We start from the raw sequence: 21,792 nt of genomic DNA on the forward strand, positions 1-21,792 counted from the left end.
GCCATGTAATCCTATGTGTGCCGTGGATGCCTCAATGGAAGCCATGCATATGGCTGCAGCTAGGGGCAACGGAGGTCAGTGTGCCAGGAGCGCTAGGAAGGAGCAGCTGCTGAACTTTTGAGAAACGTTGATTGAACATTTGGTGGGCGGGGGAGGGTCGGTAAATCAACTAGGAGAGGGGAATTGTGCAGGCGTGTGGGTCAGCATCGCGGTAAGGGAAAACAGTTCTGAGCATGCATCTCTTTTAAATGGCCCTTAAATTTGATTTGTTAATATATTTAATTGAGTACTCTGAAGTAGGACATCAGCAATGCGTGGATGTAAAGAGGAATTTACGGATGTGCGGCATATTGACGAGCTAAAGCAAGCTGGCCACCTGCTGGTCGTCCAGCGCATTGGCTAAGCTAGTCCCCAGGTCAGCTGCAAGGGATGTATCAGGGCTTTTGAATCCACAACAGCGCGAAGAAGATATTAAGCGGTAGGCCGATGATTTGCTGGACAAGGTAAAGTGGAGGCATCGATCAACGCTTTAAATGGGCATAACCCGCTATTGGTTCCGAAAATGGATGGAAAGTGGCGCATTTGCTTCAAATTCAAATCCCTACAGCAAGATCACTGTGAAGGAGAAGTTTTTCATCCCTTCTACTGGTAACTTACTTGATAACCACACACAGAGACGCCTTCTCACAAATCCCCATTCACCCAGAAAATGGTATTCCACACTCAGACTCGCAAACTAGAGCATACTTGTATGGCATTTGGACTTGTTAATACCTAGGCTAAACTGCAAGAGCAAGTCGATTGCGATTTTGATGAGCCCTAGAGGAGGGGTGGATCGGAGGCCACCCAAACGGCATCCTATAATTCGGCCGAAACGTTCAAGCGGACTGACTGGTCCTAGGGGTGCGTTTCAGCTGTTGCAGGACAAGCAGTGGTATGTGAAGGCACGTGGGTCCTCGCCATCTCCGAGCCACAAGCGTACTGCCTTTATTTACATAGCTTTATGGAAAACGAGTAGCGGTAATCAGTGCGAGGAAAGGAAATCATGCGAGAAGAATCGCGGGACTATTTGTATGGGCATCATTTTACCGTGTAGACCAACCATGGACCTTTGATGTACCTTATGAAGACTTTAGTGACTTTCACTGGCGCTAAAGCTTTCTGGCTGGCCTAGGCATCGGCAGTCCGCCTGTACAGTAACTTTTTTTAAGGGCGTCGCCAACGTGGTCACCGATGCGCTCCGGTGACGCCCCAGCAGCTCACTATTGTGTAGCGCACTCGCTCGTGTTTGTAATGATTCGTGGTTTCTACGGAAATCGTGCTAGTCTTATTCTTTTGACTTCCATGCAGCCGCTGCTAATTCCAAAATCTAGAATAAACAGAGGGTGAAGCAGTACCAAGCCGAGGATGACCTGTAATTCTAGAAAAGTGGAAACTGCATCGCTTGTACATCTAGACAACACTCTGCAGTGCGCTATTGCGTGAAAGCACATCGTCTTGGTTTTCTGGGCCATGGTAATATTCACACTACAGTAAAAAGCCTCTCGGTCTTGCTGGTGACCTGGGATGGTTCCTGCGCTATTGAAGTACGCAGTATCATGCCCAGATCGTCAGCAGTTCAAGCAGCACAGTACCCCTAGACTTGGTCACTTGCAAAGCAGTACGGTCTTTAAAAGGGCTTAAACTATGCTGAAAAAGGAACACTATGCCCGACTGACGGTAGTCAAGGGTCAGAATCGCATCTATGGCCTGGCCGCCACACTTAGCCAATACGCCTGTTTCATTCAATTAGTCCAGCCATTTCATGGCTTAGGAAGTCCTTTAATCATTTCTTAATGACTGAAAGCTGCCAAAAATCTAACATATTTCAGTACAGATAAAGATCCCAAGCTCGGTAGTGCTTCCCGGAGTGCTTTTATGGCCCGCCTGCGCGTTTCCCGTAATATCCGACTGCAATGCACCATGAGGCATGTGGACAAACAAAGAGCACCAACAGCACTGTTTTGCAGCAGCTGCGACTACGTGCCCACAAGTTGCCACATACTTGACCTATTTTTAATCCTTTTGCTAAGTGGGCTTATAATGTGTCAAAACACTTGCCTCTTCGCTGCTCTGTTGCACCCACGCTCTACATTGAGGAACCTATCCAGGCCTGGACCTGAGGGTTCGATGGGATCAGCCACACTTTGGGGCGGAAAAAATACCGAAAGTAGCTGCCTAGCTCAGGCAAACTCATGCGCAAAACTAAATCGATGAACGCATGGAAACATGGCAAGTGGCGGACAGCTATATCTCGGAACTGGAGATTTGGTCGTGATGCATTAAGCAGGCTTCACGAGGTGCACCGGAAGGTGACCAGGCAAAGCATGTTGATGTGAGGTGGTACGGATTACCTGCGAATTTCTCACGAATGATGCACTGCCTGATCCTTTCTGTATGCCTACAGTAAAAGTCTCACAGCTTTCTCCATATTGGTTTCTTAAAGCAGTTATAAAGCTGCCTGAACTGTTCGCTCTCTCTACTTTGCAGGCAGATGACCCGTATGCAGGCGGAGTATTCACAAGGAGCCGACGAAGTGCTGGGTTCAAGGACTAAAGTGCCCTGGGAACACAGTGGACGAGAGTTCCTAGTGGCTTACGTGAGACATAGCAGCCCGAGTAATTGCCGGAGCAATTGCGGGCTCCGCTGCCAGAAAAATAAGTTGCAGCTTTGCTTGGTTTCTCAGTGCTTATTGTTATGTACGCAGTTTGTCGTGTTGGTAGTTAAATGTTCTTCCCCAGCACATGATCTGCATGAACTGGCTGGATTCATCTGTGAATTTTGCCTGAAAAGTCGCTTATTCCCACTTGTGCTTTGCCTGAATCAGCGAATTCCATTTATAAGTATTGTTTGCAATGCTCCCGGCCATTATTACCAAAGTGATTTCTTCACTCAGACTCATGCGCGGGCACACTCGAGCATGTTGACTCTACATTCTTTCGTGTGTCTCTTAAGGGGCTTTGAAGTCGACTTTGTTGCACTCACTTGACATGCTTGTATGAATACATCGGTCAATGAGGCGTGAGGCCACTGCTAAACTAATGTTTGTTTCTATCCTCGGCACACACTTTACTTGTCTTCTACTATGTTTGTGATAGAAGGCTTACACATCTCAAAGCTCTGACACGAGCGAACCATACCACCACCATGGTCGGGCTGATTTGTTCCTCGTCTGTTGTTGGCTAGCGTGTGTCTCTTCCGTCGATTTATCTGCACCGGCTGATGCACACTTTGCCGTTCTAATTCGCACCAACAGTGTTTTGCGTGCCTGAGGGATGGTGATAGGGTGAACGATGTTTCGCTCTTCTACACGCAGTTGATCCAAACAGACAGCTCTGGAGTACGAGGGCATCTGATTTGAAATGAGGGGAAGATGCAGCGGGCCAAGCTTCAGCTAAACACTTTCTAATACACCAGTTGTATTTAACTGAAAGCAATAAAAGAAATTAACTAATTGGTGGGTGTGTTCGTACAATTTTACTTGTTGCAGGACACTAATGGCTTGGTACAAGAATTTGCAGTGTTGCGTGCGAGTGTGCAAGATGCCATGTCCAAGTGCGTGTGAATGCTCGGAGTGCCTAGGCGGTGCAGCAACCTGCTGCCCCGCTGTTCCTCAAACCTCATGGTGGATCCCTGAGGGATGAAGGCAGGAACTAGGGAGCTGCTTTGGATCAACCGTCAGCTACACATGTTTGGGGCTGACGATCATCCCATGGTGAAAAGGGTGGAGAATGACGCATTTAAACAAAGTCTTCAGTGCCCCTGCCGAGCTCGTACTCAGAACGCCCTACACGAAGGGGAAGCCAGCTTCTGGATAGGGCTTAGTTTGGTCATAGCATGAGATCAGGGCAAAAGTTTAGACAGGGGATAAGCAAGGAGAGTCGCGTTTTCCCGTAGAATACACTTCAGAACTTCTGGTAATTACGTCCTGATCTACACTACAGTGTGGCCATTGGAAAGCATCGATCTCCACTTTACATAAAGACCTTGTCACCAGTTCAGTACAAGCCCTTCATTCCATATAGAAATCTGTAGGAGCTTGTCGGACGGCCAGGAAATGTGTTGATGCCTATTAGTATATGTAGAACGGGGCTGATATCAGTTTCACACCTTGATACCAACAGCACTCTAAATTTCTGGTTTGCTGATCCTGCAAATCAGCCGCGCGCTGCCTGCCAAACGAGTCGAGGGCGGCTGTTGCCTCAGCCTGCCTTTGAGCAAGGAGTACTCACCAAACTATCATGCTCTCACATCTCTCGGTGAGCCTTTGTAGCTAATGTAGTTTAAATGTTCCTTTGGATGGGTTATCTTGCTAGACATTGTGGGTTTCGCGGGGCAGCCTTACGTCTCAAAGCACCTTAGCAAATTCACTACGTCACAAGCCTTTATACGCTTCATTTGGCATTGTGACATCTCAGCGAAAACAGCAGATTGGAACACTCTTTTTCCATGCTGTCTGCATCGATGACGCCAAATGGCATACAAGGCTTAGCAAGTTTGGTCTCCAGTGATTTGCTACACGTCAGGAGAGGAAACCTTTGCCGAAATATGTTGTTCATGCCGTCAACGGACACTGCGAATCCGCTCTAGCAGTGCATGCTTACACGGATGCATAAGGGTGCAGGGAACCCGGAAAGTCCACATGTTTCAAGCGGGCCCCATGTTAGGGACGCAAGCTCTTTTTCAGCCGCAGCGCGGGATAAGCAGCTGCTAGAATGAAGTACTGCCTTTTAGTATCTAGGCGTTGGAGCTATGCTTTGTTTATGTGAGGCATCATGAAATAAAGTCAAATTTCATGCCTAGTAAGGCTCTCTTTAGCTAGATTACAGCGTTTTCATCCTACAATTTAAGGCCTCTTTACGGTCTCATGTCCTCACATCGCCCTATGTGCGGCTCGATACGACGAAACTGGCCTTGGAAAGCTTTAACCTTGCTGTGCAGCTTCTGCACCCGGGGAAAGTGGCAGACAAGAAACAAAGTGCCGAGTATGTGTTGCAGCGGGTGTTGCTGTCGTCAGTTTGGGAGCAACTGAGGGCCGCTCCTTATTTTTCCGCCGATTGACAGAATACATGAGGAAACATTTAGACTGCCTCATATAGTGTATCACAATTTAATAGCCGCTGAAGATATGAAGGGTCCGACAAATACGGGCTGCAGTGAGCTCTCGATAGGTTGCTCAGAGGCTGGGGAACCGCTGTGCACAGTGGAAAGACACCAGGGAAGCCGCGAGGACCCCTGAGATCGTGGCCTCTAAAGCTTTTCAGATGGCAAAAGTACGTTCTATGATGGAAGACAACAGATTTGCACATTTAGCTTTGAGAAACATTTTGTGAACACTTGATCGCGCTACGGTTGCTCTAGTAGAAGAGCACGTTATACAAGCTAATTGTCCTTCGAAGACAGCCCATTCCTTGTCCGTTGCTCTTGAGATTAGACCGAGAAGGCCAAGAAACTACGTGAAGGTAGCTGCATTATGAAGTGCAGTCGTGGGCCTCACGCCGGGGCGCTGACAACATGGCCACGATATTTAAATACCTGAAGATACACCGCAACTCTTACATGTAACGAAGAGTCCATAAATAAGCAAGGGCCTCTGGAGAGAGCCCCACACCGTTTCGCACTAGCACTTGCTCTTTAATGACAAAACGATAAACTGAAGGCTTCTCCCTTCTACATGATAGTGCAGATATACATTTATGGCATGTCTTCCTTTAAAATTGTGACAATCATCCATGTGCATTGTTTGAAGTCTGAAGGCACCTAAGAACTCCTCGTGAACTTTGTGCTTCGAAAGTATATCGTTATTCAGGTACAGTTGCTCTGCAGTGCGGAAGCACTAGGCATGCCGTTCGCAGAACTTGCCGACTACTTTGTTGAGAAGACATTTGGTTGCAGAGAGGGCGTGTGTTCTTACTCCGGGAGGGCGCATCTGTGGTGCTTCGAGCTAGCTGACATAGAGTTGCTCACTTGATGCCAGCAGGTTCCACATTCTCCCCAGTAATGCACGGCAGTTAATGGCGATTCCATGTTGGGTGCACTTAAATGATGGACCTTTTGCTTCGAAGGTCTTTAAAGTCTTAGTCTGGGTTTTCCGATTTGAATCCGTAGCTACTGCAGGAAAACCAAAACCTGGGGGTGCGTTTTGGCCTGGTCGGATGCCTATCAGCAGAGCAAAGGAGTTGCTGCTACGGCCGACACAATGTTGGCACAGGAGGTTGGCTACCGGTAACGAGCTCGCTTGGACCCCGATATCGGAATCAATTTGGCACGGTGGCAGAAATCCTTCTGTAAAAACTTGTGCTACCGCTGAAGTTGGCAGGCCGCTCATGTGTTCCACGCGCCTCATTCTATAAGCACTAAATATACCATTGATGCTCACACAACTACGTTATTGCCATAGAGGAAATTGATTGTAAAGGATGGATGCTGATATCCTGCGCCAACATCAGCAAATATTAGCAGGCCAGCCCCCGTTGGGATCATTCTACATAGTAGCGCCATGTCTGACGCTGCCACTATAGGTGGCTTTGTCTCTATAAGTGAATACCTACTGCCCAAACTACTGAGAGTGTGGGCTGCTCGCGCGGCTGCTTGGGGAGTTTGGCAGTTTAACGTCCCTCCAGCAAGCCCTAATGTTTGCCAAAGGAAGACCCAGAATATAGTGCGTAAACACTGAACATGAGCAGCAATCTAGCTATTGCGATATTCTATTGTAGGCTATGCTTGCATTCAGGGGTTCTTCACTATCTCCCTCGAAGCTCTCAATGCTCAGTTTGGAAGCAAACGCCATCGCCATTTTGGCCATGTTCCAGCCGTAAAACGCTTTTAGGTCCCAAAGCTATGCTCGTAGTCACTGAAGCAGCGTTGCCTACCCGTACTGCATCTTTGGGTTCTTGCAGCAGATTTGCTCGTAGGAGGATCCGATATTCATCGGCGGCGTGTGAGCAAAAATAAATGCGCAGCCAGGCTGACGACAGCTGCGCCGAACGTTCAGCCTGAAATGACAGCTATCCTTGAAAAAAGTGCGCAACGCCAATCATCAAAACAACCTACGAAAACTTCATAAGCAGTGGCTATAAGAAAAAATTAATGCTTACTTCAGTTTCGCCGTGAACTATAAGACATGCTTCAGCATCGCACAAGACTGCACGGAACACCATAAATGCACCCACAAAATCATTAGCAAACGAATTTGGCCCGGCAAAACCACAGAACTTTTACCACAGATGTGGGCCGATGCAATGCAATTACCCTATTTCCCTACGCAAAGTGTTTCAGCTGAGAAGCTGAAAACGCAATGCTGAAGGCATCAAACATATGTGAGACAGGGACTGCAACACATGGTTGTTGGGCAAAGCGACTACAACAACGCAACGGCTAAGGAGTACAGGTCGTGGGCAGGCACGTGGGTGCCTATCCACAGTTCCTGAAAAACCTGTGTTGCTTCCTCCTTGTCGTTTCTCTTATTGTCCAGCCATTGACACTCCTTCGCTTCCAACCATTGCAGAATGCTCAACACGCCATGCACGGTCCAACTATGGGACCAAGATGCAATATCTCTCGGAGACACTGCATGGTCCTTGTTCTGTTTTCCTAACTCGGCGAGAGCAAACTCAAAAGCAGGAGTGCTAAACGGTCTGTTGCCTGGAGACATGAGAAATCCCGAACGATTCACTAAGCTTGCTTTGTGAGAAGGCGATTCCCTCCCAAGCGCATCTAATAACATGTCGAACGCCTTAGTTACTCGGGTGTTGTGCTGTTCGTGCAGCATTTCACATTTCAGGACGTTAACGAGTCTCATGGCTAGGACTTCGGGTATGCCTTGGTTTGAACGTGCACCACTGGATTTATCTGGGGCATGACAGTCTTGAACTAGATCCAGAAACCTTGAATATGAAACTTTTGTGGTGTTAGCCTCTTCACCCTTTCCTATTGAGGAAAGCTGCTCAGCGGAAGGCAAAGGAACTGCTTTGATGCCCAGCAGCACTGAACCCATGCCTGTGTTCTTGCAGAACGTTTCCAGTTCTGTGAGTGAGGAAATTCGTGCAGACGCCGCGTGGAGTACTGAGGTCACCAAGAGGAGCCGAGCAACATAATTACGTTTTTCGGTAGTGCTGGACTGCTCACCAATACTCATGCTCCGCAGCGCCTCTGCATGGCGCTCGAACATAGCCAACGGCGCAGGAACTGTGACGCCTTCCTTTAGTCTCGGCATAAAATGCTTACAAAATGCTTCCTGGACGATCGAGGAGGCCGAGTTCCATGCCTGGGAAAGCTGAACACTGGCCGCCCCCAATGCCGCTTCATAGCGTTGAATACTTTGCTGATCCGATGAGACCTTAATATCAGGGGCTGGACCAAAATACGAGTAAGCACCCTCAGGCCTTTTAGGAAAGCTAATTTCCTCGTCCTTGGTGAGGTCTAATGTAAGCTTGGGTTTAGGCTTGGGAGGCTTTTGTTTTTTCGCGACAAGGGGCTCCACCGGTGGCTGCTTTTCATGGACTACCTTTCTGGTGGCCATTGTAGCCGCTGTGATCAGAGCTGCCGCTAAGATGAAACTCAACAAAGAGGCTACGATACCCCGAGGGCCAAATGCCTTGGGGGTACTGCGCAGGGCGTTACTCGGTGGAACTCCTGCAGTAGCAACCATTAGCGTTTCTGTGGATGCACCGGACGAAGGCGAAGGATCCCAGTGCGTGGAAGTGCTAGCGAAAGTGCTGCCTTCTGTGAACGGCCTTTCCCCCAGGGTAATCGGTGACGCCTCATCTTCAGTGGAATGCCAGGCGGAGGAGGTGGACGAGAGGTCTGAGAAAACCGAGCGAGTTTCCGTCTCATTTTCAGTATTCATACGCCCCGCCGCACTCTTATGGTCGGGGCCAATGTGCTTTGACCACTTCATCTTGCAAGGCTACTGTCGAATTCAGGAGAAAGGACCTAAAGCCTCTTCATCCTCCTCACGCGCCCCCCCCGCACTGCACAACTGCTCCACGAAAGTGGCAATATGAACATGCGTCAGTGAAACAAATTTGCAAGGAGGAGCGGTGCCACTGCACCGGTCTGTGGGCAAGAGCAGTGAGCCTGCAAGCCGAAGTTTGTTGAGGCCAGTACAGCCTGGCCCCACACTATATGCTACCGCAGGCCAGGCCACAAGCAGCACACAGCTGATGCCTTCATTGTATTCGGAGCACTGAAGAAAACTTCCTCAGCATCATATTGCACAGAAAGGGGCAGCTTGCCGCTGGCCCCCGCGGTTTCGCAGGAAAGACCAAGCCCCAGCGCAAAAATGAGAGAGCGGCATGCAACCCGATCCCATGCTGTACGATTCTGTAGATGCAGCAACTGCAGGTGCTAGAAGAGGCTTTAAGGCCTTGAATCGCGGAGCACGAGCGACATCTTTTTACCATTTTCTCAGCAGAACCTTCTTAGCCTCCACCACTGTGAAAACCTGGCTGTTTTGAGGATCCACATTAGCCAGGTAAGGCACAGCAGCAGCACGAAATGTTTTGCCTCCTAATGAGTTCCAGTGCTAAATAGCAAATCTATAGCTATCTGTAGCTTTTTTGTTTTACCTGGCTTTGGCAGTACATCAAAATTCTCATGCACTTAACGATTAAATGCCGCTGTCAAAGAGCCTCATGTGCAGTGTCCTTCCTCGAGAGTCCGTTAGCCTAAGGAGAATTGAATTGATCATAGACTTCGAGTTGCGCAAAAAATATGACGGTGCTCTGCTCCAATATAGCACAGCTGCGGCGATGTGAGCACTATTGGAAAAGAGTGGTCCCTCGAAAACAGGGTTTCACGGCGCAGGTTTCACAGGGCCGCCGCAATCTACCCAGAAAGTCACTTAAAAATGATTCATACGAATATGTTATTTGTCTTTCAAATCAGCTTGCCCCGAATATGCAGCATCGTGAAATAATTCACTGTATTGAGCTCACTTTCCCACGAAGGCACGCTGGTAAATAGGGTGTCCCAAACAAATCTATGGAGGGCTTACCCCAATAATAAAATTTTACAATATCATTGTATCCAAATCAGCTGTGAATATTTCCCGCCAACATGGGCTGCCACATTAATGTTAACATACCTGTATACATTGTAGTGTATAGTAAGCCTCAAATCCAGGAAATTATTACATATCCCGAATTCTAAGGGGGGATGTGTATCATATGTGAACAAGCTACCACTCGCTAGTAAAAGGCAGCCCTTACTATTAGGGGTTGCATCAGAAAGCTGAATTTCGAAGATACCACTGGCAGTCGGGATCTACACTTAGCATAGTACCCTCCAGGGATATGAACTGCGTGCTTTCATACAGAGCTTGCGTCAAATGTTCCACTTAACGTTTGACACGCTTAAAAGGATAAGCTTAATTTGATTCTGCACACCAGCGATGGTGGAGTTTCCATCTTCTTGTATGTACCTCCTTTCCGTAGGGAGGGCAAAAATCAGCTGGTCTGAATATCAAGGCGCGCCTCCACACGCTACACAGTATTAGCCCATTTACTCCATACACCTTGTTGATTACGCAATGAGGGTAACGACCTACAACCGAATGCCCAACCGCCAAGCCAACCGTTTTAGCTGTTCGTGCCTACTGCAAAGAATCATGGACCTCTTTCGCAGTTGGGTTACCTCAAGAAAGCAGCGTGCTTGAGGGCAGCACCAAAACGTGCAAATGGCGCAAGTGTATTTGTGTGCCTAGCTACAACAGTACTGCTAGACTTACTTTCTTTCCTTGCAATACATACAGCGCCGGCAACGTTTCACTGGCTTCCTCACCCCTGATATCAAGGCACAATCGGCGGCTACAGCAAAACCACGGATATATAGTTTAAAGTTACGGCAGCTGCATATCGATTGCTGTAAACACATCCCATTTTAATCCATGGGCCACCCCGTTTCACTGCATCGATGCCTACGAGGACGCTGCCCTTTTGGCGGCCTGAACGCATCTTTTTCCAAGGTTCAAGATCCCCGCAACAGTTTCATAAGAAACCACACTTTCGTTTAAAACACAGTGAGACAAAACCACGGGACCCTCTGAACCATGAGACAGCTGCTGCTCCGGGAGCCAGCATACGCAGTTTCAATGCTCGTGCACCTAGAGTTTAAAAGATGCATTTTTGGCTGTGTACAGCTCGGCTGCCGCTACCTGGCGATGCCTCCTAATTTCTGTACTGGCATACAGCGGTCGTAAATTGAAAGGTTACATAGCCATTGATACAGAAACGTAGCACTGATTCGGTCAACAGGAGCGCTCCCCAATTCCCATTTAGGAGTTTTTGTCGATCCGAGTCGTTAACCATGTGCGTCTGCTGTTCGCAGCACATCTGCCTTATTTTGTGAAGCAGAGCAAATCTAGTGGCCTGCATATTGTGGGAGAGGAGCAACAAGCGCTTCACATGCCGTGCTGACTGAAAATGATTACATCAACGGCTTCCAATACTATGGCTATGGTATACTATAAAACCCCTTGCTATAATAGTACAGGTGTCCGCGATTCTTCACAGCGCATTCACTGCGCCGCTACTTCGTATCCTGTTCAGTTTCTATTTTGTTTTTAAGATGCTCTTCATGGCTCGCCGAGAAATGAACTGGCTGACCCCTGATGCTACAGCACTACTCCCGCAAGGTCTGATAGGGCACGTAGCTGGTCATATAAACGTAATGCCATGTGGCTGCGCCTAATGGCGTACCTAACATTGATACCCTTTAGGCTACGATTATTGAGCGCGCTTTCTTCAAAGCATCAAAACAACTCTCTATGCAGGGAACCTCGAGAAAAGCGCAACTTTCGGTTCTGATATGTGAGCTGCTGCTACAAATTACTCGGCTGATTTGTCAGTATTTATGCGCAGGATGTTGCACTCCGGTGTCAACACCTCGCTTCCCCCGATGCGCCGGCCATCTGGGAGCTCACCAAACAAAAAATTCCTTCCGATTGCCGGATGCAGAAGAGAGGCGAACTCGCCAACACTGCAGCAGTGTACGTACAGGATCAAAAATTCGCAGATAGGCAACATGTGGTCACCCATAGAGCATAGGTTTCTGCATTAAGCGTGCCAAGCAGGTGCTGCGCAATGGACCCATGAAAAAGAAGAGCACGGAGAAACCTCAACCAGCAGAAACGCCTCCAAAAGCGCCTGGAGTGTACCGAAATAATCGAAGCGCAGTTTTTCTGCGAGGTATAGGGGCCCTAGTGTAGTGCGTCAGACAACAGAGGCTTACGTGATGCCTTTTTTAACAAGTAGACATTCAACAAAAGGCCCCCTCCCCTTCTTGTCTGGAACGGTCAGTTGTAGTGTTTTAACGGGATAGATCGCCATCCGCTGACCTAGTACCTCCACAGCAACACGCAACGCCTGCGCTCCGAACGAAATCACAGGGGATGCAAAATGCTCCAACACCTCAGGGTCACCTCAGCCACGGCAATCCCTCGACAATAAGGTCTGCCTTCTGTAGATAGGCACCTGCGGCTGCTGCCAAAGCGATTGCATGGGCAGCCGTGCAGCATGAGCATGAGCAAAGCAACAGCAGTATCTGCACCGTGGGGGCGACGGCGGATCCGCAGCACAAGCGACGGCGGATCCGCAGCCTCAAGTGCCTCCCCAACAGCAGCACGAAGGCAGCAATGCATGTGAGGAAAAGGCAAGATGTAGCAGAAACGACAGGCCAGTCAGCGCCAGCTGCACTCGCAGGAGCTGCAGTGGCACAAACCACAGGAATACTGTCAACAGCAAGACTGCAGTACCTCCGCCACGCCGGTGCCTCCGTGCCGGAAGAGCATGAGATCTCGAACCTTCTCGAGGCGATGTAGGGCTTTTGCATCGATTGGCTTCAGAGATTGGATAGCCTTTCGTTGTTCTTCTTTGAGCCGACTGCTGCAGGGACCGCTGGCGTCTTCTCTAGAATACGCTGCCCCGCTGCTAGCGTCGTAATAGATCATTTTCTGAAAAATTCAACACCCACGCTCGACAGAGAAGCGCGTACAGCATCCAAAGTACTATCTTAGCGCTCCCGCTAGCGCTATGACGACCCCAATGAGAAAAGGCACACCACCCCCCTACACCTGGTTCCGTACTGAGAATGCCTTGTGCAGTCTCAGCAACCCCTTTAAACAGCCAGGCGCTTTCACTACCTCTGGACTGCACACATCCTGGCCTTCCTTCAGTCCCTCCAGCGAACCCTTAACATCTTCGTTAAGGGAGGAGGCACCCGGAGATCCTTAGAACTTCACAATACCGTGCCAAGCACTCCCTAGCTGCCCACCCCTCCGAGCAGGCACGGAAACCTCAAGTGCAGGAGGAGGAGCCTAGAGAGTGACGCACCTGCTGCTGCAATTTTTGCAGGAAGCACTCGGCTAGAGCGCTCGTTAGCACGAGGGGGTGTCCTGGGAACTTTGTGGCAAGTCGCAAGACGTTCTTGTCTACATCGCCGCCCTGAAGACGCACAGTACAGCTCGAGGTACACCTCATGACTACGCTTGACGCCTTCACCGAGAGAAAGTCTCAGCAGCCTCCCTAGCCTCTAGCATAAGAAACTCCACCGTTTCCAGCTCACGGCGGACAGGCACTGCGCCTGTTGCTATCCTAGGACTTACGGCGTCGCATTTGTTGAGCACCAGGACGAACGGAAAGCGAATCTTGACAAAGAGCTTAACCTGCAAAAGACCCCCCTCAGAGCCTAGACACTGAATGCCAAAGGGTAGGCGCTCGAACCCCCGTTGCCGCCCCCCCCTCCCTCCCCATAGGCCAGTAGACCTCCATGGAGAACAATCGCTCGAGGCAGCTATGCAAGACTTTTCTGCACAACGCTAACGACCCCTGAAGGCAGCTACCAGAGACACACCAGTTCCATGGCGTCTTCCGGTGTCCATTTTGTCAGGTCGTTGGAGAGCAGTAGAGACGCATCATCCGTTGCACAAGCAGCGGATGCTAGTGCTGCCGCTGCTTCAGGAGCGACTGCGGCTCGCGTGGCTTTGATTCGGGCGCTCCGAATGCGCTGCAACTCCTGTAACACCAACGCCACAAGCGTCTGAGAAGCGCCGTATCCGCTGAACTGTGCAGCGAAGGTGTCGAGCAGGGAGCTGCAGAACGACGCACACGCCAGGCGGAACCCAATATTACGCCTCCCACAGAACCGCCAGATAGATAAGGCTGCTCCTGCAGAAGGGCAAGCTGCTAGACAGGGTCTGCAACCGGCAAACAAGGTCGTGTGCGTTCCTGACGACCCAGCTGCAGAAGCAATACACCCCTAAATGCTGTTTTAGCTCTGCTTGCTCTATTCATACATGACATGTAACATACATATAGATATCCCATATACATAAAAAAAATATACATACATATTTATAGCCATACATATATATATATGTATGTTTAGAGTCTGCAAAGGGCCACTAGGCGGAGAAGCGGAAAAAAGGGCACCTGTTCGTAGCAGCGTGTTTCCTGGCAAGAGAAGACCATTTGCTCCATAGATTTTTGTAAATCCAAAGCTGCACTTCGCTCAGGAGCCACTCGTGATCTGAGCTGGGGTCGTAGCCCGTTGTGTTTTCCCCCTGTGGTAGCAGCGACACAGACAAAAACGGACGTCCCCGTAGAGCCTCGGCACGCCGGTGCTTGCGTCGATTAACAGGCAGCAAGGAGGAGGGAGAGACTGGAGTTGATGAGCCATCATGGGCTGTCTCGCACGTCGGAGAGAGTGTTGACACGAGTTCTGCAGTTAGAGGAGAGGCAGTCAGGGTAGGCTTCTGAGATCGCGCGGAAGCCGATAAAGATGTGGGTGCCGTAGTTGCGGCAGAGCATAGGGTAAGCCATATATTTCGCAGGCCCCACCAACAGGATGCAGCAAAAGAGGAGGAACTGCAGCCTTCGACAGCCAAACGCCCCCAACAGAAGGCTTCAAAAGGCGATTGAGCGCGGTGTGCAAGCAGTGGCGCTGCGGACCTTCTCATTTGTAGTGCCAGAGATGTCGATGATGTGCAACAAGACATGAGCAACGCGGAGGTCGTCCAAGAATTTGCAGCCTAGGCCTCTGCCTTCATTTGCTCCAGGGATTAAACCCGCGACATCGAGCAGCCGAACGGGGATGGCGCGCTGGCCTCCTACGCAGCGCCCGTAGCGCGGTGTGCAACTCACGCCATACCTGTGAGAATACGATAGCAACACGGTGTGTCTGTCTGCGTGTTCCTAGCACGTCACTGCCAGTTTTGAAGAAAGTCGCATGCCGCAAGACAGGCGAGGCGAGGGGAGAGCACCGACGCGTGCGGGAGCCAGAAAGCGTTGGCCTCTAGGGGCGAGGCAGCATGGGAGGGTCTGTCTGCAGTGTATGCCGCATGCAAGCGAGGTTGAATTTTTAGCTATCCCCCAGGAGATGGCGTCTCGGAGGATGGAAGCAAAGGGAGGGAAGCTGGGCGGAATAATGTGCGCTCACTTCTTGCAAGGACAGTCCGTGGTATAATACGCGATGCCTTCATTGGGGGTTATGGTCGTGAACGGGTAGCTGCCCACCTTGGCTGAAGAACCCTCCGTTGCAGCGTTGAAGAAGGTGCTCTTTCCTGCAGGCAATGCACCCGAATCGCACATTCGGAATGAAGTATGCAGGGTCTTCGGCCTTGCAGCTAAAGACACGCATTCTAACGGCAGGTAGCAGTGCGCTCTCCACATACCGGCAGATGGCTTCCCCACGCAGCCGATAATGAAATCTCCTGCCATCTCGGCGCTGCGCGCACCTGAAGGTGCAGCTCCTCCGTGTATGTCCCCTTAATTGTTATGATTTTGGTGGTGTTGCTGTTGTTGCTGCCAGTGCCTTCGCTGGCGAGCTTCAGGCTGCGACTGCCTAGGATGGTGATCAGCGACTGCCCGATCCAGTCTCTTAAGCTGCGCTGCTGCTGATGACGCCAAGACGAAAGCCCATCCTGCAGACGCGGCTTACGCCAGTGCTACGCGAAAATGCAACTTCCACTCACCACACATGCAACTTGTTCTTGCTGCCGCCGCCCCTGAGCTCGATGCTGCGACTGCTGCTGCACTCACCAGTGCTGCAAGAAACACATGTACTACGTGGAATGACGCCCAGATCCGCTTTAAATGGTGCACTGCCGCAGCTGCTGCCAAGCTAGTCATCATGCAGCTTTCCGGCAGAACTGGCACTCCTGAACGGCGCGCAGGGGGGGCCTCTGGGTTTCGTGGGGTACCTGCAAGGCAGCGCATGCACCAGCAGCCTTCAATAGAAAGCAGCGCAAATGTTACATAGAATTTAGGCTGAAGTAACAAATGACGCAGCTGTTGGTCGTCCGATCTAAAGGAAGTTTGTTACAGCCCTGTTCGGCTGGGTGCTTTGCCTAGCCTCAAAGGCGTAATCGGAGCTGCCCGAGCATCAGCGCTCGTAGGCGCAGCAGCCCAAACCTTATGCTAGCATTACGTATTCCCTCCGAAAATTCACAATTGGATGCACACCAGGGGATCGGACAAGGCGGGAAGAGCAGCGATTTGTTTTAGCGTCTGCAGCTGCTGAAGCAAATCGAGGGAAGCGAGCAGAGGGGGCGCAGGGAACGGCATTCTGCATTGCAGAATGAGGGCATGCAGCCATTTTACAGAGTCGTGGAAGCCGCCGCATTAGAAGCCACGCCAAGGCGAATGCGGTACCCCCCAGGCCTTCCCCAGCGTCTTAGCAGCTTGCCTTGGTCTAAAACAGCTCATGTGGTGGCAGGGAGGCAGCAGTCAGTGCAGGATCCGTTGCGGCAACACGCGTTTTCTCAGAGCGTGCAATACGAGGACCAAAGCCAACGCCCTTAGGAGCAAGGCGCAGAGCTCACGCAGCTACAAGAGGGGCAGACATTCTCCGCTAGAGGCAGCAGCAGTATGCTCAGGAGCGAGGTAAACCTCGCCTGCGCCTTACTGCAGGATGCGTTTGGTCCTTATGTGGCCCTTGTTGGTCGGCAGCTGCTGCTTTGCCGCAGCCTCACCTTCCTAGAGCTGCGAGACATGCTACCCTCTACTTCCCCGAAAAACGCCTCCACACACGCGGCGACAAAGCCGGCAGGCTCCTCAACTAGCGCAGGCTGGTGCGTCAAGCCTCTTCCTTCGAACGCCAAGAATGCGCAGACTGCGGCTCTGCCGCATCAGGGCAGAGATGAGGACTACTGCAAGCTTCGCAACGCCCTACTGGTCCTCGTGCAACACAACCTCCTGCAGTGCACTCCCGTAACCTCCTCAGGGAACCCCCAAGCAGCTCCCCCCTTCTTCTCCGTTGCAGCGGCTGTACAAGCGGATGCAGCTGCAGCGCAGCAGCTGCACCAAGGAGCTACTCGCCCTGGAGCTCCCAGCGGCAGCGTCTCCCTCAATGGGCAGGCAGCAGCGGGGACTGCAGCCACCTTGCCTGCAACACTGCCTCATGGAGGCGTGCGATACAGTCTTGATGGTCGTGCAACGTTAGCGTTCCTGCGATTCCCCGCATTTGCTGCCGCCACTGAGGAGGCGCTCGGCAGGGATGCCAAGCTGCTTTTGTTGCAAGTCTTGAAAGCAGGGCGCGTATGCATGCAAGATGCAGTAGCCTTGGCGATTGCAGACCCCTGTACGTCAAGCGTTGCCTTGGAAATAGCGGTGATCTTGGCTTTGGCGCTTCATACGTTCGCCTCCTCTGCTGGCTGGCTGGCTGTGTGGGGGCAAGTGCGTGGGGAAAGCGGGGGGCAGAGCGGGGCGGACAGAGACGCGTGTTTTTAAACGGGAAGAAAGGGGGTGGGTGGGTTGGAGGGGCGCCTGTGTTACCGTCTTGCCGTGAGCGATGCTTTGCTCTCTTGCGCATGCAGATGCTAACGACGGCGAGGATGCCACTGCGCAGCCACGGGGTCGTCATAGGCAGCAAGAGTTGCAGCGGTGCTTCTTACAGTTAGTCTCGAGCGCCTTCTTGGTGCAGAGTGAACCTCCTATGCCCTCACCTGTGGAGCAACAGCATCACCAGCAGCAGGACCAGCAGCAGCACGTGCAGCAACAACAGTCAGGAAGCCGCAGACGCAAAGCCGAAGTGAAGCCTGCCTTGCGGAAGCTTTCTTCAAAGACGGCGGATGTGCCCGTAAGGCAACGCAATGCATCTGCGCTGCCTTACGAGGCCTAGCTGTTGCTGCTGCATTTGTATGTGTGTGTGTGTGTGTGTGTGTGTGTGTGTGTGTGGCTTGTGCTGCGCTTCCTGCCATTCATGTTGCGCAATGCCTCTCTAAGCGTTGGAATACGGCAGGTGTCAGTATGTGCGTATTATGTGTATGTACACTGCAGGCATACATCGCAGATGATTCCGATGCAGAGCAGGGATACGAGGAAGGAGGTGGTCTTCCTGGTTTTTTGAGAATTATGTTGGGTGCGTCTGGGGATAATAACGCAGTGGTGCAGCTGCTGCAACGGCAGCGGCTTGCTTGTTGGTTCATGCATGCTGCGTGCCCTCTGTATGTAAAGCGCTAAGGCCACATTTTCTGCTGATTTTGCCATGCAGACGAGGGTGACGTATCTGTAAAGGCTCGCAAGACGACTCCTTCGGGCAGCGCCAGCAGCAGCAACACTCATGCCCAGAAGCAGCAACAGCTTGTGGATAGCCTGGTGCTTCGCCTCCAACAGCAACGCGTTCCCTTTCAAGTGAACGCCCCTCTTATTTCTTTGCTGCTATGCAAGAAGGTGCTGATGCTGCTGCTGCTGCTGCTGCTAGTGCAGCTGCTGTTGCTCGTATATTTTCCTGGCATGAACTTCTCTGGATCCATTGCAGCCACTGCTGTTGCTGTTTAGGTGGTCTTTGCAGCAGTTGGGGGGGCTGCCTCTTGAGGCTTTGCGAGGCCGCCTGCACGAGCTGGTTGCGGTTGTTGCAATTCTTGTTGTTGCTGCAGGCAGTGAAGGAGTTCGTTTTGGCTCGCGTGGGAAATACTCGGCTTGTGCAGGCAACGGTGGCTGCCTTACTGCAGGCAGTCAGACTAAAGCCTCAGCAGCAGCTGCTGCAGCGCGGTGTAGATACCCAGCAGCCCACCCCACGCCTGGATATACACTGCAGTACGTGGGAAAAACACTGAGTGCTTGGTTTTCCCCGTGCACGAGTGCGTCGTGTGCTGCCCCTTTCTGTGCAGCCTATACAGCTTCTCCTGTGAGAATTATATGCGCAGAATGGTCAACGTTTGATGCCCTAGAAGCTGCGGTTGCAGCAGGGCTTCAGCAGCAGCCGGGAGCCTCTCGGGTGTCTGTGCAGAAGTCGCAGCTGATCCGTCTGTTGGACGGTTTGACAAAGCATCCGGACCGCCTCTTGGCGAACACAATAAAGGGTAGGCTCAATGGACGTAGAGGTTCTGTGCCTCGTGCGTGCATGCGTGTGAGTTTTACGTCGGTGCTTGCATGCGCATGTGCATGAATAGCACACAGAGTACCCTCCAAATGTGCATGCACTAGGGAACCGGCCGCTCCTACCTCGTCCAGACGAGACATTAATAGTGCCCCACCTCCATTTCGATCTCCTTTGAGCCACTCGAACTACGCATCGCATCATTTCAAACCGGTTGCATGTGCTACCGTGATGACAGAGCAGGCGCTGTTTTTGCTCTGTGGGCTTGTGAGAACTTTTCGCTGAGGGGTTGCCTACGGTGTGCTCTATGTGGCAATATCGTGTCTGAGTGCTGGGTGCCTTGTTGCATCTTTCACGTGGTAGTCGCTTTTGACCATTCGCGGATCTGCGTTCTTCTCTGAAATTAAAGCGGCGTCTTTGTCCACGAGACTTCGTGTCTATACTCAGTACCGTGGTATAGCGATTTTGCATTACCAGTGTGCTGAGTGCTGCAGATGGCCAGGCAGCCTATCGCTTAGACTGGACGCAGATTAGAGCTCTCATGCAGCGCCGCATCCTCTGCGAGTAAGAACACTTGATACGTGGTCAATTGATGCACCAGCGTCTTCCTTATGCAACACTCCTTTATCGGTTAGGGAGATTCAGTTTGCCACAGGTAGCTGCACAGGGGGTAGCTGTCTGTAGGCCTTAGCATTCTGTGTATTTTCTATACATGAGAATTCAATTTGCTTGCTCGTGTGATCCTGAGAGCGCTGCCGTGTGTGTCGGAAAAACGCGTGTAAACGTATTTGTATGCATAAGGAACCACCATGGGGAGTCTTATGTTCCTGTGCACTAGCGATAGGCAGCGGTAGCCTGCCTCACAGCTAGCTCTCCGCAGAGCTAAAACACCCATCTATCTGAAGCTGTAGATTACTGCAATATGATGTGCTCTTTCTTGCAGGACTGTGGTTGCTCGATGCGGGGAAAAAGCTGCTCGGGTGTGGCGCCGTATCACAAATGCGACTGAGAATCCTGCGGGGAGTCCGCAGACATACTTCGATGAGCAGATGGTCAGGCACGCTGAGCATACGAATAACAAATTCTCTGTGTGCTCGAGCTTTTTTCTCCACGGCTGTTTTGAAAGGTGTAGAACTTTGCGTGTGTAGAAGTGGCAGGAGATGTAGGAAGCCTCACACGGCTTATGCGAAGCCCATATGGCGTTCTCGCTCTTTCTATTTGCTGCCGTAGATCGCTGACGGCTGTCTTCTGCCTCCTAGCGGTGCTCGCCAAGCTATGTACGCCTTGGCGCTTGCGGGGTTCGCCCGTTTCCACGAGTCGGTAAGGAGAGCCACAAGGGGGATAGCTGCTGGAGTGTCTGGTCAGCTAGCCGCCTAGCTTCGTAGCTGTGCAGCAGCAAGAGTTCTAATCAATTAGTGTTCAAACGTGCTGCAGTGCCAGATGATATGTGAGCGTCTAGCTGCAGGGGTGCAACGTAAATGACGTAAAATTTTATTCTACTTCTTTGGGCGTTCAAAATTTTAAATCTGCATAGTATGAACTCGCGTGGATACAATGCAGGCGCACATGCGCGCGTTCATCTCTGCGTTCTATTGATCACGATTCTGCCTGTGCATCCACGCCATATATGCAAGGCTAGATGCTTGAGATGGTGCGGGGAAGGGATGGGGAACAGGCGCAAGCAGAGAAGTGAGGTCCTAAGAAGCCTGACGCGTCTGGTGTGGCTTTGTATAGGATCGGCTGCCAGCAACCTGCACGACGATGTCCTCCAAGCACGCGCTGGTCATCAGTTGTTCATTGGAGGATACTCAGCAGCAAGTCATAGATGTCATTCTCAGGGCCGCTCTCAACCTCCTAGAGAGGAAGCGCGCAGAAGCACAACACCTCGCTGAACTTAAATGCAGGTACATCCGCCTTTTGTGCGCAGTTCGATCCTTTAGGGGGGAGGGGAGGGCCGGTGGGGGGTGAAGGAGGGCGGATTCCCTGGTTCTGCCACTGAAGTGTTGCGCTGTATATACATACAATCTGTATACCTCTGGGTGCTCCTAGTTGTCATTCTCACACGGCCATGTTGAGCCACAAGCACTCGCGCTAATCGGCCCATCATACATGTCCCACCCACCCCACATGCCCCCGCCCAGCCGTACACTTCGCAGTGAGGCCTCCAAGGTGGAAAGCCTGCTTCTGATATTCACGCTGCCGCCTGCTGTGTCAAATTTTTGCAGGACGCAGTGTCTTTCTGACTCGGAGGCGCAGCAGCAGCGGTTAAGGGAATCCGCCGAAGACCTCCTGGATGCCAACGTTCTTAAACTTGGGGAGCCTCTTGCAATTTTAATGGACCTGTGAAAGGGAGGGACTTCCGAGGAGGGAAAAGCGGGAGGGGTTTCTTACTGGGGCAAGTTCCTAAGGAATACCCACGTCTACGGGTGCTTCATG

At 51.3% G+C, this 21,792-nt stretch overlaps 3 protein-coding genes across 3 annotated transcripts; 1 reads left to right on the forward strand and 2 right to left on the reverse strand.

The window, feature by feature from the left end:
* Nucleotides 1–7,399: 7,399 nt before the first annotated feature.
* Nucleotides 7,400–8,938, reverse strand: LOC34617659. Its single transcript, XM_022731019.2, has one exon. It carries the CDS (start codon nt 8,936–8,938, stop codon nt 7,400–7,402), a length of 1,539 nt encoding a protein of 512 aa, XP_022587778.2.
* Nucleotides 8,939–11,867: 2,929 nt separating this feature from the next.
* Nucleotides 11,868–15,755, reverse strand: LOC34617658 (uncharacterized GTP-binding protein YGR210C). Its single transcript, XM_026336062.1, has 9 exons — nt 15,710–15,755; nt 15,475–15,598; nt 14,988–15,186; nt 14,469–14,599; nt 13,891–14,128; nt 13,643–13,702; nt 12,794–12,991; nt 12,271–12,404; nt 11,868–12,018 (listed from the first exon to the last, which is right to left on the reverse strand). The coding sequence occupies exons 1-9, from the start codon at nt 15,753–15,755 to the stop codon at nt 11,868–11,870; spliced, it is 1,281 nt and encodes a 426-aa protein (XP_026191847.1).
* A 1,149-nt stretch (nt 15,756–16,904) lies between these two features.
* LOC34617657 lies at nt 16,905–21,702 on the forward strand. Its single transcript, XM_026336061.1, has 11 exons — nt 16,905–17,616; nt 17,852–18,114; nt 18,315–18,396; nt 18,529–18,707; nt 18,914–19,073; nt 19,184–19,339; nt 19,851–19,920; nt 20,300–20,408; nt 20,587–20,676; nt 21,091–21,260; nt 21,582–21,702. The coding sequence occupies exons 1-11, from the start codon at nt 16,905–16,907 to the stop codon at nt 21,700–21,702; spliced, it is 2,112 nt and encodes a 703-aa protein (XP_026191846.1).
* Nucleotides 21,703–21,792: the final 90 nt, after the last annotated feature.

This window comes from Cyclospora cayetanensis, unplaced genomic scaffold (assembly GCF_002999335.1).
Source record: "Cyclospora cayetanensis isolate NF1_C8 unplaced genomic scaffold, CcayRef3 CcayRef3_contig_90, whole genome shotgun sequence".
Classification (NCBI taxonomy): Eukaryota; Apicomplexa; class Conoidasida; order Eucoccidiorida; family Eimeriidae; genus Cyclospora; species Cyclospora cayetanensis.